General features: G+C 33.6%; 1 protein-coding gene across 1 annotated transcript; it reads right to left on the bottom strand.

Moving 5' to 3' along the window:
- Window positions 1-6,929: 6,929 nt before the first annotated feature.
- LOC142334973 (uncharacterized) lies at window positions 6,930-7,844 on the bottom strand. The gene is made up of 2 exons (XM_075383301.1): window positions 7,826-7,844; window positions 6,930-7,336 (listed from the first exon to the last, which is right to left on the bottom strand). The coding sequence occupies exons 1-2, from the start codon at window positions 7,842-7,844 to the stop codon at window positions 6,930-6,932; spliced, it is 426 nt and encodes a 141-aa protein (XP_075239416.1).
- Between the last annotated feature and the right edge of the window lie 7,285 nt (window positions 7,845-15,129).

Here is a 15,129-nt window from a genome sequence, read left to right as displayed (position 1 = left end):
ACTTTGCTTTACTTTTGTTCACACCTTGAAATTGGTTATCTGCAACAAACTAAATGTTTCCCGGCATTTTTAAGAACATTCTTTTTGTAATCTCCAAACAAGATTAGGTTGTGAGTGCTAGAATGAAAATTCGAGATTTTCGCTGTCATCTCATCGAGAAAAAGAATCTTGAGAGGTTTACGTTTCAGCAGTAGTCCAAATTTATGAAAAGCTCTTCTTCACAGGGCGGAAATTCCATATGTATTGATTCATAATACTCCAGTTGATGGTCCTCAAATCATTTATAGTTTTGATTGAAATCTGGTTGGGTATCAATATGCCTACACCTTCCGCTCACCAATTAAATCACTGATGATCTCGGCTGTTGGTCGGACCGATGCTCATTGCATGAATTTAAATCGGAGTTTCTTTTTGCTTATGCTGCTTCCTCCGGCGGCTTGAAAAAAAAATTTTGGTCGACTTATTAAAAAACTTGATTCGTTTTCAAATCGTGTACCAAAACTTAGTTGTCTTCTGTTCAACTCTTTTCTTTGAATTATTTTTCTATTATTTTCGTCTTTTGCCATAAACTTTGCTGGCTTCTTTGTTTTTGTTGCCAAAGATAATGTTTGCAGCACATTTTCTCATGTTCTCTCAAAAATACAATTTCTTTCATGGCTTGATCAATTAAGGGTTTGCTGTATTCCAGAGCTTTAAGAATTTCTGTTTGCTTGCCTATTCATCTCTATTTCTTTTTTAGTTAACCTATTCAATCTTTTTGCGAGTTACTTCTATCACTTGGTGATATTTTGTTCTCTCTTAGATTTAAAATTTTCTGAATGATTTTGTCTTTGTTCAACTTTGCTACGTCATCTGTTTCCATGTTGTCGCTGGATACACAGGGCTAGGGCTCCATATCAGTAAGCGAGTGAATCATTCGGAAAAAAATGGGAGAAGAAAAAAAAGAGAAACGAAATTAAATTCGACTTAAAACTATTAAAAAATAATTGGGTTGCGAAATAATGTATAGTTCTCACCAGATGAAGAGATATGTTACCCAGAAAAATGATGGTCGATTATCTTCTGCAGTCGATGCTATAAACTTGTAAAAGGAATGCAGAAAGTCCTCTTACGGTAATATAACTATCAAAAGTTGTTCTTAGAAAGAGCAGTTTAATTGTTAAGCTCTGATTTGTTTATAAAATTTCCATGCAGTTGGCTTACAGCTGACTTCTTTAAATAGAAGCGCCTTTTTGCCCAGAGGTGCTTTGCGTATTGAGCTAGGAGGCTTGTGAGTTTCAAGTTTTTCGAGTTCTGGCTGTTTTGTTTCAAAATTTTGATTTCCAGAAATAAATGTGGTATCGATCAAGGAAAGTTTTTTCATATCTGTCCACTTTGCTTTAATTTTGTTCACACCTTGAAATTGGTTATCTGCAACAAACTAAATGTTTCCCGGCATTTTTAAGAACATTCTTTTTGTAATCTCCAAACAAGATTAGGTTGTGAGTGCTAGAATGAAAATTCGAGATTTTCGCTGTCATCTCATCGAGAAAAAGAATCTTGAGAGGTTTACGTTTCAGCAGTAGTCCAAATTTATGAAAAGCTCTTCTTCACAGTGCGGAAATTCTATATGTATTGATTCATAATACTCCAGTTGATGGTCCTCAAATCATTTATAGTTTTGATTGAAATCTGGTTGGGTATCCATATGCCTACACCTTCCGCTCACCAATTAAATCACTGATGATCTCGGCTGTTGGTCGGACCGATGCTCATTGCATGAATTTAAATCGGAGTTTCTTTTTGCTTATGCTGCTTCCTCCGGCGGCTTGAAAAAAAAATTTTGTTCGACTTATTAAAAAACTTGATTCGTTTTCAAATCGTGTACCAAAACTTAGTTGTCTTCTGTTCAATTCTTTTCTTTGAATTATTTTTCTATTATTTTCGTCTTTTGCCATAAACTTTGCTGGCTTCTTTGTTTTTGTTGCCAAAGATAATGTTTGCAGCACATTTTCTCATGTTCTCTCAAAAATACAATTTCTTTCAAGGCTTGATCAATTAAGGGTTTGCTGTATTCCAGAGCTTTAAGAATTTCTGTTTGCTTGCCTATTCATCTCTATTTCTTTTTTAGTTAACCTATTCAATCTTTTTGCGAGTTACTTCTATCACTTGGTGATATTTTGTTCTCTCTTAGATTTAAAATTTTCTGAATGATTTTGTCTTTGTTCAACTTTGCTACGTCATCTGTTTCCATGTTCTCGCTGGATACACAGGGCTAGGGCTCCATATCAATAAGCGAGTGAATCATTCGGAAAAAAATGGGAGAAGAAAAAAAAAGAGAAACGAAATTAAATTCGACTTAAAACTATTAAAAAATAATTGGGTTGCGAAATAATGTATAGTTCTCACCAGATGAAGAGATATGTTACCCAGAAAAATGATGGTCGATTATCTTCTGCAGTCGATGCTATAAACTTGTAAAAGGAATGCAGAAAGTCCTCTTACGGTAATATAACTATCAAAAGTTGTTCTTAGAAAGAGCAGTTTAATTGTTAAGCTCTGATTTGTTTATAAAATTTCCATGCAGTTGGCTTACAGCTGACTTCTTTAAATAGAAGCGCCTTTTTGCCCAGAGGTGCTTTGCGTATTGAGCTAGGAGGCTTGTGAGTTTCAATTTACAGGAAACTCGATGTAACTTGTTTTGCATGGCTACTTGTGAACATTGACAATATTTTCAGTACGGTACACAACGCCCTTAATTTCTTTGCTCGTAAAAAGTGTCTTCGAAATATGTTTTCGTTAAAACAATAGATCCCTGTCGTGCTTTGAGATGTTTGAGTAAAACCGGCTTTTAATCATTTAAGTGGTCAATAGCCAATCCACAGGAAAAGTTTTGATAATTTGGCTGCCGGTTATTTGCTTCTTATCAAGTTAGGGCATTGAAACAAAAATTTTCCTTTTGTATTGAATCTGAGAAAACTGGAGGGATATGCTGACAAGAAAAACCATTAAGACGTCAAAAGGGGTTTTACTCCAATGCGTTATGCAAAATTAAATCAAAGAGGTGAGTCTGGAAAGAAAATTATTTGATGTTCATCAATTTTGTCATTAATCCTGTCGTCTTTTTTTGAAAAAAAGATCCTTTATTATGTCAAAAAATGTAAAATCTATTTTGGTTTCATGATTGTTTATAAGCCATCTGTCAAACAACTTGATCAAGAAATTATGAAAAAAAGACGACAATTTAATGTTTGGCACAATAAAGAATATTTTCGTCCAATGACATGAATTTTTAGTTTTTTTCGTATTTTTTTTTGTACAAATGAAAAGAACTCTCGTTGATCGAGTTTTTACAAAATTACGAAAAATCTGCAAAACCAGATTCAAAATTGTTGAAAATTGATGAAAATTTAGTTTTAATGAAGCTAAAGACTAAAGCCCAAAACTTAATCGATGAGTTGAAATGACCACTCCTTTTATTAGTCTTACTTAATTGTTCTATTTATGTTTAAAAAAAATAACAATTGTGATGGAGAAAGATTGTCAAATATGCATAAAATAGGCAAAAATGAGCTATCTGGTCACCAATGTATGCGCAAATTCATTTTTTGTCGCAATTAAATTTTGAAAAGTTGTTCATTTTAAATATTGAACGCTTATTGTTGGACTCTATTGATTTCACTTATAGTTCTCTGCAGTATGTAAAACGAGTTTTAGTTAAATGAGCCAGTTAGGGACCCATATAAAGCAGTCAATGGAAATGCTGTTTTATAGAAGAGTGCGCTAGAAAAAAATACAGAAAAATAAAGCAAGATGTAAAATTAGAAAGTGCACTGAAATTTGGCACTAGCAGTCGTCTTGAACCCACGAGATTCGGCAGAGCCGTTGTATATATAAACTACACGGGTTCTCATGTTTGGCTCTGTAAATGCAGTATGGTTTTTTCAACACAGTTGCGGCGAACTCATATTGAGATGCGTACAAACGACCAACTGTGGAAGAAAGTCTTCAATCTGAAACCAGTCAGCGTGTCTGAATGTTGTGCTTTTTGCAAAATACATGCAAAACTTTTTGATAAATTGAAAATCAAAAATCAGGATCAGTGCATTAAGAGAAACAAAAAGTATGTTAAATGACAATAAATCAAAAATCCAATGAGAAGGAGAAAAATCAGGAGAATTTTATCACAAATTTCTCTGTGAGCTCAGCCTTATTTTTCAGAGCAGAATGTCAAATTGTTTTTTTTTTAATTTTGACATTTTACAGGCTATCCATGATAAAACTTCTGTGCCATCAAACTATTTGTCAGAAATTTTGTCAAAAACTTAAACAAACATTGTAATTTTGTTTTATATTTTCGTAAAGCCGTCTGTTAAATAAACAATATTCTATGAAATTTAATTAATTTCCGTTTCGATTCCATCCAACTCGCATTAGTTGCTACGACCAGACGACTAGCGTGTCGTGGTCGGTAGCACGGGTCAAAAGAATTCATTAAAATAAAGTTTAATCTAAATTTATAACCTAAAATATGCACAAATGAGACCATATTTATGGTTCTTATCTATCCGAAATATTTTACATAATTGACATGCGAATAGATCTTGATACCAAACAACTGACAAAATCTTCAACAATCGGGACTATCAGTTGGAGGTCAGTTAGAATCAGGTTTCTAAGGGTGGAAGAGTTACCATCTTGACATCTGATTGCTCAGTCAATAAGACAATGATAGCACCAAGACAAAAAGCATTCGAGTTCAGTTTTGCGCCCATCACTTATCGACATAGCAAAAGAGATTGTCAGGTAAGTTCTTTTGTTTTCGGAAACTTTAGCAAAGAACAACTTCTAAGTGTATTGATGTTCTTTCGAAACCATCTTATCCTCCCGCTTTTTTAATTGCGCTTGATAGGATGTATTCTCTAAATCTATGTGGTTATCTTCGATTTCTTGTCGATGTTTGTGAAGATTCTGATGATTAAGGTTGTAGCTGTTCTGCTGTTGATGTTGCTGCAGAAGCCTGTTCCTGATTTGAATATTACACATCTGTTTTCTGAACTTGTGGTTTGATTGAGCTATGGCTTCCTTCACTCCTTCACTGTTGGCTCAGTTTTCACATTCTCCTCATCTAGTCTGGCATTTTGATTGTCGCTCACTAGAACAGTACGAAATGAGTTTTCCGAACTGTCTTTGTCTTTTAATTGGCCTCGTATGGAATGGGCTGGCAGAACTCTGAATCTGCTATTGCTGGTATTCTGACCCTGCGTCCCCGTAGTAGTTCAACTGGAGTTTTGTTCCTCGCCTTTGAAATGTTTCAATGTGTCATTATTGCCCTATACAGTTGTCCTGCAAAGGACACAGTGAGATTGGGACTCCAAGGTTAAAGTAGCTGTTTCACTGTCTGAACTGCTTTTCCAGCTAGTTTTTTTTTAGCTCTTGGATGATCAACGTTTTATCTTTTTTTATTTCCTATTCATACGCGACATTGTTTAAGACATTACAAATCAGGACCATAATCAGAAGTCTTGGCTATTCCAAGTCCTTCAAGAATTTGACTACGATAAAATTTGACAGTTTGTTATGTACTATTTCCCGCGGAGGAGGCTTCTTTCCAAAGATATACTTTGGTTCATAACACAACATTCGTCTACGTAAAACCATTCACAAACGCCTGCTTCTGGCCACGTATAGACTGTTTTTCCCTGGATAGGCCTGTTCATTTGACCATTCTAACATATACTAACAAAATGTTGAATGTACTGGGTTATGCCAGGCCACCCGGCTATCAAGTGCTTGTGCCAAAACTAATCATCTGAGTTTTTTTGGAATGAATTGAAAAATTTGTCTAAGAAAGATTCCATTGTTTATGGTCAATGCAATTTTCTGTTGCTCAAATCATTTCACCGCTTACAAACATTGTTTCCAACTTCCGCATTCGTTGCTTTTCCTTAAGTCCTGGAGTAGTCTGTTGATTCCTGCCATGTTCTGTTCTCATTTCTGTTTGGATAACAAGTTCAGTCTGATTGAAAAAGGTTTTGTTGATGGCGAGGCTCACCTGGTCGTTCTCAGACTCGTCTTTGACAAAATCCATTTTGTTGAAGACATCCTAGTGGTTTATCTGCTCCGTTGGTGTGTACTTCAATTGAAAGTCGAAGCCCATCAGAGCTACTGCCAATCTTTTAATTCTAAATAATGCTGTCTTTAAGATCTCCTCGTCTGCAATGAGATTTTAGGGTGGTTTGTGATCTGTCTTAATGGTACATTGACTTCAAAAAATATTTTAAATGTGTTACCAAAAACACAATTAACGTTACCTCCCGCTCTACCTTCAGTAATTTTGCTTCATTGTAGTCAAATTCCTCAAAATATGAAGTAATGGATGCTATTCTTGCAAAAAACCCATTTACTGTTTTTTCTGTGACGTCAGTTATAGCTGTTTCTTCTTTTTTGCAAACTACTGAGCGGTACAGGTGGGTTAGCGCTTAATTCGTTTTTTTTATCTTCAAAAACTTTGTTTCATTTTGGGCCCTAAGAAATCTTTATTTCTCATGCCATTCGTTGTTAGTAATTTAGTTGCAAAATGAGGAATTATTCTTTCAACTGAATTCTCTAGCCAAAAGAACAACTCCAGTTGTTTGTTGCTATTTGTTGATTTTGCTGTTTTGATTTTTTCAACAATTTTTGGTTCTGGTGCCAAGCCGCTAGAAATCGAATAACGTTTTAAGTTAATTATAAATTTCTTTTTCTCAGGTACATGAGACTTTACATAAAACATTCTATGGTTGAACTGCTTTTGGTTAGTTTCAGAGACAAGTTTGTGGTCTTGAAAGAGCACGATACGCTTGATTCCTTTGAGCTTTCATTCAATGCATTTCTAGAAGCTTGAACAAGTTCTCCAATTTTTAAGGTAGACAGTGATTTTTGTATAGTCCTTGAGATTGGTTCATTGTTCATACGTCTTTTGCCCCTTCATCAGGTTCAATTTGATAGTAAATATCAGAGAGGTCAATTTTGCCAAAGTAGGAGGCCACATAGAGTTTATGGAATATCGTCTCCACGTCTAGTTTCTTATAGTCTTCGTCCACAATTTTGCCATCGATATGCTCTTTCAAGTCCACAAAAAGTCTCAGTTCTCCAATCTTCTTTCTCTGCCTCAACACTGGTGATGCACTTGTGATTCCTCCTAACTGCAACGGCTCCAATAGACCATGTCTGACAATTTGTTTCAGCTTTTCTGTGACCTTGGCTTGAAGAGATGGAGGTATGTTTTTAGGCTTTGCAGAACATCGGGTGGGATCCTGGCTTTTTCCAAATAGTCCATTTTTAACATACTGCACAACTGCTAGCTTTTTCTGACCTTATAACGTCACAATTGAATGATTCAGAGGAGTTAATTGATGACCATCATCAGCTTCAAGATATCTTTTGATACCATCTAACCAACGTTTTCCAAGCTGTGTCCAAGTTTTAGATCATATTGCTATGCTATCCGCACCGGTAACTACCTGGAATTTCTAATTGAATTTGTTTTTGAGATAAGTTCCAGGGACGTTTTAAAGATTCTGTACATTGGTATGTATGCCCAATTCGATCCTGGAGAATGAAATGTATTTTTTTTTTAAATTTTACTTACATCAATTTTAGTTAGCGTTTGAAAACTGTCCACCCTTACACAGCTGTTGTTTTTTCAAAATTACTGCCGGAAAAACTGAACAGGATTGTGCTTTGACTCAACATCTAATGCACAAAGTGTTTCTTTGTTAGCTGTGTAATTTTCCTTTGGCTTTTTTAAATTTCTTTTTAAAGTTGTAACCAATTCCTTCTTTTACAGTAAAAGCATTAATACCTGATGAAGAGTTTACCATAAATATGGCTTGACTTCTGAACTGTAAACTTTTAGTTGCTGTTTTTTAGCAGATGTTGCTGTTTTTGCTTTAATTTCGTATAGTGACCTAAGTTTTGCTTCAGGGTGCCTCAATCTTTAGATAAATTTTATTTCCTCTTAGGGATTGGTAACTGTTTTGCGTTTTGCCCTGAGGAGGTCTTGATCTGATTCCCCACCGTGTGTTACGGAGAAAAATTTTGCCCATTCTGCCATTACTTCTTTTTCCTTTGGAGAAATATATTTTTGAATAGCATTTCTGATGTCTGTAAACGGAGTGTCTAATAGCTTATTAGGACTCATTACGCTGCTAATTTTAAGAAATGCGTCTTACCCTTATGTGCTGTGAAAGATGTTTATTATCTCTAGGCCCAATATTCCACCATTTGCTTTGGTTTTGTCCTTTTTTTGTTCTGCACAACATTTCACAACAACAGAAATCATCCTTGCAATACAGGATTCAGCATTCTGAAGTTCCAAGCACTGTTGTTGGTCTGGAAACCCTTGTCATTATCGATTAAATAGGTCAAAATAACTCAATAAGTTGAATTTTAAAGCAAAGGTTTAACTGAAAAATTGGCTCTTATTTGTAGTTCTTTTCTACGAAAAAAAAACTACAGAGAAAATTTAGATTCGATAAAAAAATTTTACATGTTTGGCTTGTGAATGGATCTTGGTTCCAAATGCCGCACATTTTTGTTAGATTTCAAGCTTCAAATAATTGAGGTCATCAGATGGAGGTCAGTGGATGCTATAATCAGATGGGAAAAATTAACTTCTGACATTGTATTCAAGAGTCAATAAATTAAAGATAGCTCCAAGACAAAACTAGAATCGAGTTCTTCTTCTGGCCATTACTTATGGACATAGCAATATAGTTCGTCAGGTTAGTTCTATTGTTATCTAAAACTTAACAGAGAATAACTTCTTAGTTTCTTGATACGTTCTCTTCTGATGTTTTTTTATTCCTCATTAAAGTATGCTTCAATTGTTGTCATTAGCATTGCATGAACTTAGCATCTTATTTGTGGGCATTTACTCAGTCTTACATCAATTTACCTCCTTCTGTAGACAAATTACCGCCCCTCTTTGTTACATCAAAATGGGAGGATTTTAAGGAGGACGTTTGACTAGGTCTCTCATATTTTGTAGAAACATGTAGGAATGCTTTGGTTGTCAATTCTGTATAAAAATGTGAAGGGTTAATTTTTCGGAAAACCTTTTGTACGCATATAAGACTCCATAGATTGTTATGTGGTTTGCAGCTCTTATACAACCGAAAAAACATTTTTTCTTTACTTTTACGTATGTGGGAAACGTTGCCAATATCTTTCAAGAGTCTTGTAAGAATTTGAATCCCTCTGGAATTTTTTTTGTTCCGACCCAATTGTTGAGGAAGGAACTATATGCTGAATTGTTTTTTTTTCAGCCGGATTTGGCCAAAAAATATAATCATCGTAGAGAGTTATGTGTAATAACATTAGAAAGCCGGTACAACACAAACTATTAAAAAGAATCGTTCTTTATCTAGGCAGTTTTAGTGGTTTAAAGTTTTGTGAAGATAAGAATGTTTTTTTTGTTTTTGTTTACATTATGAGGAATTTTTGCTCAAATTTTCGTAAATTTTGCTAAAACTTGTTAAATTTGGAATCAATGCTTTGACTGGCTTTGCCTAAAAACACAGAGGATGATTGTTGATTCGTTTGATGAGAAATTTTTATCTCAACCTTTGCTGATTTTTTCAAAACACAGACACTTTTTTCATCATAACTGGCAGCAAAAAAGTTTCTATAGACATTTTCTTTAGATTATCCGGAATTATAGATCTGGAAACCATTGACATTTTTTTTGAATTAATTCAAAACAGGAAGAATTATAATTCCTTTTCTTTAAGATTTCTGATAATAAAATTTTCTGAACGTTTTCTTTAAACTTGATTTATTAAATTTTTTTTGGCAAGTTAAAAAATTTCATTAAATTGTAATCAATGGCTTGTTGTTATCAAACCAGCCGCAAAATCGAAATTAGTTTAGGACATTGAATTTTTTATGATTCTCTCTAGGCTACTTATAAAAACAACTTCATCATTTTTAATTTATCCATGTTAACTACAGACCAGAAAAGTTTCGAAAACTCAATTCTTGACAGCTTATTTTTACGTGAGATTGGGGCCCCAGTGAACATACTTTGTTTTCTCAGGCAAATTTTCTATATTTTTACTAAAGCAGTTTTGTAAAATTAAAGTGAATTTTTGTGTTTTGCTGCATTTCTTTTCAATTTTGCAGTTTTATGACTGAGTTTTGATATTTAGAGATGCAGTTGTTTTTCCCCAACTGTTTTAAATGGACGATTTTGTTCTTTTTTATGTCTTTGAATATATTTGTTGAATACTTTTGAATATGTTGTTAAACAAATGAAGAAGATCTCAGTTATCGTTTGAACTTATTTTTTTATTCTGTCTCCTCGTTGCTTAGTCTCAGCAAACTTAGTTTGCATCTTCTTTCTAAAAAATGAAATTTCAGTAATTCGGGTGGTTATATATTTCAATTATTGTTTTCAAGGCTTTTTTAACAGGATTTTTCAAGAAGTTTTCTTGTTTTACTTTTTAGAAATTTGGCAAAATTTGAAATTTATTGTTGTCTTCTCAGATTACCAATTCCAAAATAGGTCCCTTTCGCTTCAAAAGAAATGAAAGAAGACGCAAATTGAAGATTCAAAAAATGTTTACTAAATAGCGTGTTTTTTAACGACGTCGAAACAGTTTTCTTGCGAAAATTGTTGAATATATACATTTTGCCAGTGTTTGTTGTTCTTTTTGTAGTCGTATTACATATTCAGGATGACGACTCGTCTCAGAGAAGATATATTTTAAGTTTGGACTGAAAAATGATCGATTTGATTTCAATAACAGTTAATGGTATTCATGACTTTAATTTGAGATTTTTTAAAATTGATCGAATTTCTAACTCTGTCCTCTTTGTACTTCATTTTGACAACCTGTAACTGAATCTCAATAAGGATAAGTCGCATTCATTTTATGGCTCTGATTCAGTGTGATTTAAAAGAAACTACTTTGAATTTTTTATACTCTTCATTGCCTGTGATTTGTTTTGTTTTGCTTTTGAAAATGTCTAAACAAAGAGAGCCTATTCATGTTTAATTGTGACACAATTTAACACTCATAAAATTTTCAATTGCCAATTGATAGCTCATGGTTTTAATGGCTCCACAAATGTGCTTCTATAAAATTGTTTCTTAAAATTTTTACTTCTGCCTGTATTTGTTGTTATTTTGTAGAACGAAGACTTAGTTTCAACTAATGAGATGTAAACCTGGCCTCCTACAAAGATTTTATTAAATGTATCTAGTTTTTTCCATTGAAAATTTATTGCTTTTTTGTTGTATAAAAAATTTATAGGTTTTTTAACTTTGCCATTTTTAACCCAATTTATATGTCAGATTGCAGCAGAGTTGAATTAAACATAGGTTGCATCTTCTGTTCAGACAAAAAATTTTAATAATAGTTGTTTTCTTCGTTTTTTGGCTCTGCCGTTCCCAGTTTTGATTTAAAAAATTCTATAATTTCTGGATATTTGACTTTGTTTAAATTTCTTCTTAAAAGTATATTTGTCAAATTACAACATTGATGACGTTTTGTATTGGCTCTCAAGATGAGGGTTGTTGAATATATATATATATATATATATATATATATATATATATATATATATATATATATATATATATATATATATATATATATATATATATATATATATATATATATATATATATATAATGATTTCAAAGATTAACTTTTATGTTGTGAAATTTTCTGGGTAATCACAGGTCTCAATAGCTTTCAATACAAAAAATCTATTTGGTAGCTTCAGTTTATATCTAATGGTATTATTGACTTCCATTATATTTGTTTTCAACCCTGTAAACATATATTCAAATTTTGTCAATTTCGTTTTTGCGCGCAGGTGATCTAGTCTGACTAATTAACAGCCCAATACTATTTCTGGTGATGTACAAGTTATTTTGTTTTCTGAAGCTGTTTATGCTTTCATAGGATGCTTTTTTGATGCTGTTTAGACATACGTCTGCTTTTATCTGATTCCTGTTTGACTTAGTTATTAAATATTTGTGAAAGTAGATAAAATCTTTGGTTGTAATTAACGTTTTTTGTTTTTCTTAATTCAAATTGTTGCTGATTTTGTTTCATAGTTGCATCAACGGCAGGTCTCATCAGCACGTTGGCATTGTTTGTTTCAATGTCTCACCAATGACTGGTCCCAATGGCTCGGAGTTGCATGAGATTGTTGATAGTAGTTTTAGATGAAAGCTGATGGTTGTTATGACCTTGCGCTTTTCTATTCTTGTTTTTGTTGACTTGTTACCGAGTCTCATTACAGACAGGTCCCATCTCCTTTTAAGTAAAGTAAAAGTTTATTTTTTTTTCAGTTTTGGTTTGTTCTGATGGTATCTTCACTGTTAGTGATTTTACAAAAAATGAATTTGTTGGTAATTAATGTTTTTATTGTTTTGTTGTTCGCCTTGTCTCGTGTACTTATAAATGGAAAGTATCATCGGCTCTCTAATGCAGTTTTATTTATTTCATTTAGTGGTTTGCGTAAACCTTTTTAAAACTCATTAACCAATTAATTTTGAACACTGTGTTTTTTCGAAATTTTTTTTCTCTTCTTCATTTGGCAATTAATTATACAAAAATTTGTGGATGAGCGGCGTTATGCACATTATGGAGCCTCTTTGTAAGTATCTCTGCTAAAGGTATGAAGTCTGTCTTGCAAGTTGATCATTTTCCAAGCTCGATTTTTGGAGCATCTTGTTTTTTTGCCAACCACAACCTCTAATCTTGAAAGCAAACGATACAAAAGCACGATCGGCCTAAAGTACTTTGTTTTCTTAATCGATGATATACCAGATATGCAACATTTGTAGATAAATTCGTTGCGCTCGGAAAAATCTTTAGATTTTGCAAATTTTTTCTTTCATAAAATTTGGAACGAGACGGTCATAATCAACGCGAGAAATGGAGCTTTAAATTAACATTTAGAATGCAATGTGACAAAAAATTGTAATTTACGTTAATATGACAAATTCAAAAGAGGTGATGTTTATATGCATGTTACTGTTACATATCATCCTAATGAAAGATTAGCCGTTCGAGAGCTGAGCCAGCCAACATTCTAGTCCTTTATAATCCCCCTCCCCTCATTGTTGTAATGGATCAATAACTTCAATGGTTAGCTGTGCAAGAGGAGCAGGAGCAGCAATTGCATTATCTTTGCAGCCACCAACAGGCTCTGTCGAGTGTAATTGATTATATGACAAGAGGGTTAGATTGTGTGTTACTGGGGTAAATGCATACTGGTCTCCCCGCTCTTTCTCTTTATACCTTGTTCGATTCTATACGGGGTGGGCGCGCTGGCGAGGGAAACTGAAATGTTTTCACAGGAAGCCAGGAAGTTTGTCAGAGGGAATATTGATCAAGCGGAGCCATTAGTGAATTAGATATCGCATGTAATGATCGCAAATAAACCCTCTCTATATCTCACTCCTCCTGGAGCGTTTGTGTTTGCGTGGGCGGTAGTTGTATCTGAACAAGGGGATGGATTCTAGCTGAGAATACTGAAAAAAAAACAGATCTATTTATGATTGCAAATGTTTGCCTTAAATGCAACAGAAATTACAAAACTGATCGAACTATGATAGCTTTTTTTTTCACTTTACTTATTTCTATTCATCCACTACTATTTATACACTCCCATTGCCTTGGTATTATATATCTGATATTGGAATTCAAGTGTTTTTTCATCTTGTAACAAAATTTGACAAATCTGGCCAAGTCATGGGACAATTTGAAACTCATCCCAGAACTTGATGCAAGTCCGCACGACAACGATAAAACTACGTCATTGCCAAATCTTTGTCACTACCCATCTTTATCTGCATCACTACCCAGTTGTAGGGCTCAACTTTTGAAAAGAAGAAATATTTTTGTGGGGGGCTTTATTGACAAGATTACAAGAAAGGGATTAAAGCGGAATGAAAGTCTTTTCATGGGCAGAGCCAAAGCACAGTAACGCAACATCTTTGATACTAATCACAAAATTGTGCATAACTCGACGCGAAACTGTTAAACCTATTGTTTATTTTGTTAAATCATGCTAAGTGAAAACTGTACTCTAGAAAAGCAAGAGTGCTCTTATAGTATTGTGCATAGCAGAACAATTTCAAATATTAACCCTAGAACTGGACAAGGCGGCTCGATAATGTGCGATGGCACATAAGGTTCCGACCCCGCCCATCCACAATTTTGGCATAATTGTCTAACAAATGAGGAACAGATAGAAAAACCCAAACATTATTTTTTGGGAATCCCAAAAAAACCCAAAAAATGCACAAGTAATTTTCAACAAAGTTGTGTATGAACGATACGATAGCCTCCAAAGCAAACAACTCAGTGGAGTAAAAATTGATGCTTTAGATTGCCGAGATATGCCAATATTAAGAAAGCGAGTCAAGACGACGAGCGAAATCAAACAACAACAACAACAACAAACATTAATTACATCAAAAAATTTATGTCCGTTTTAGAAAACGAAATTTAATAACACAGTCAAAGTAGCGTCAAATCAAGCAAAAACTAAACAAAATAACTTATAAATTACCACAAAATATATGGGACCAGTTCATAAAAGGGTTTGGTAACAAATAGACAAAAAAGAACAAAAACAGTAAAGTTAAAAAATTCGCTTATTTTTTGAAACAATTAACTTCAAAGTAATGAAAACTATTAGAAATCAAGTAAAGTATCCCTAAGGTTTACGATTACCAATGCTTCTATAGAAGGGCATTAGGATCATTCCTTATTTATTTTTTTAAGCGGCTAAAAGAATAACAAAAAAAACAACAAACAAAAATTCATTTGAAACTTGCCGGAAAACGCTGTCAAAACCGTCAAGCAATTTTTTGGCCCTCAAAATATATTAAATTGCGCCTTCTTCAAAAAAAGACAATGTAGTATGTAGCAATTCATTAGTGAGACTAGGTAACAAGTAGACAAAAAAGCGAAGGGCAAAAGTATGTAATACTTTTGATTTTTTTTCGAAATAAAATTGCATCCAAGGTCATGAAAGACATTAATTACAACAGAACTAATTAAACAGGGTCATTTATTCATCCAAAAGAAGCCCTCGAGATCTGATGTTATCCAGAATATTTCTTGCGTCTTCAACAAG

The sequence above is a fragment of the Convolutriloba macropyga genome, chromosome 2 (assembly GCF_964194025.1).
Source record: "Convolutriloba macropyga chromosome 2, txConMacr16.3, whole genome shotgun sequence".
In the NCBI taxonomy this organism is placed as follows: Eukaryota; Metazoa; Xenacoelomorpha; order Acoela; family Convolutidae; genus Convolutriloba; species Convolutriloba macropyga.
This window is presented reverse-complemented; position numbering and strand designations above follow the sequence as displayed.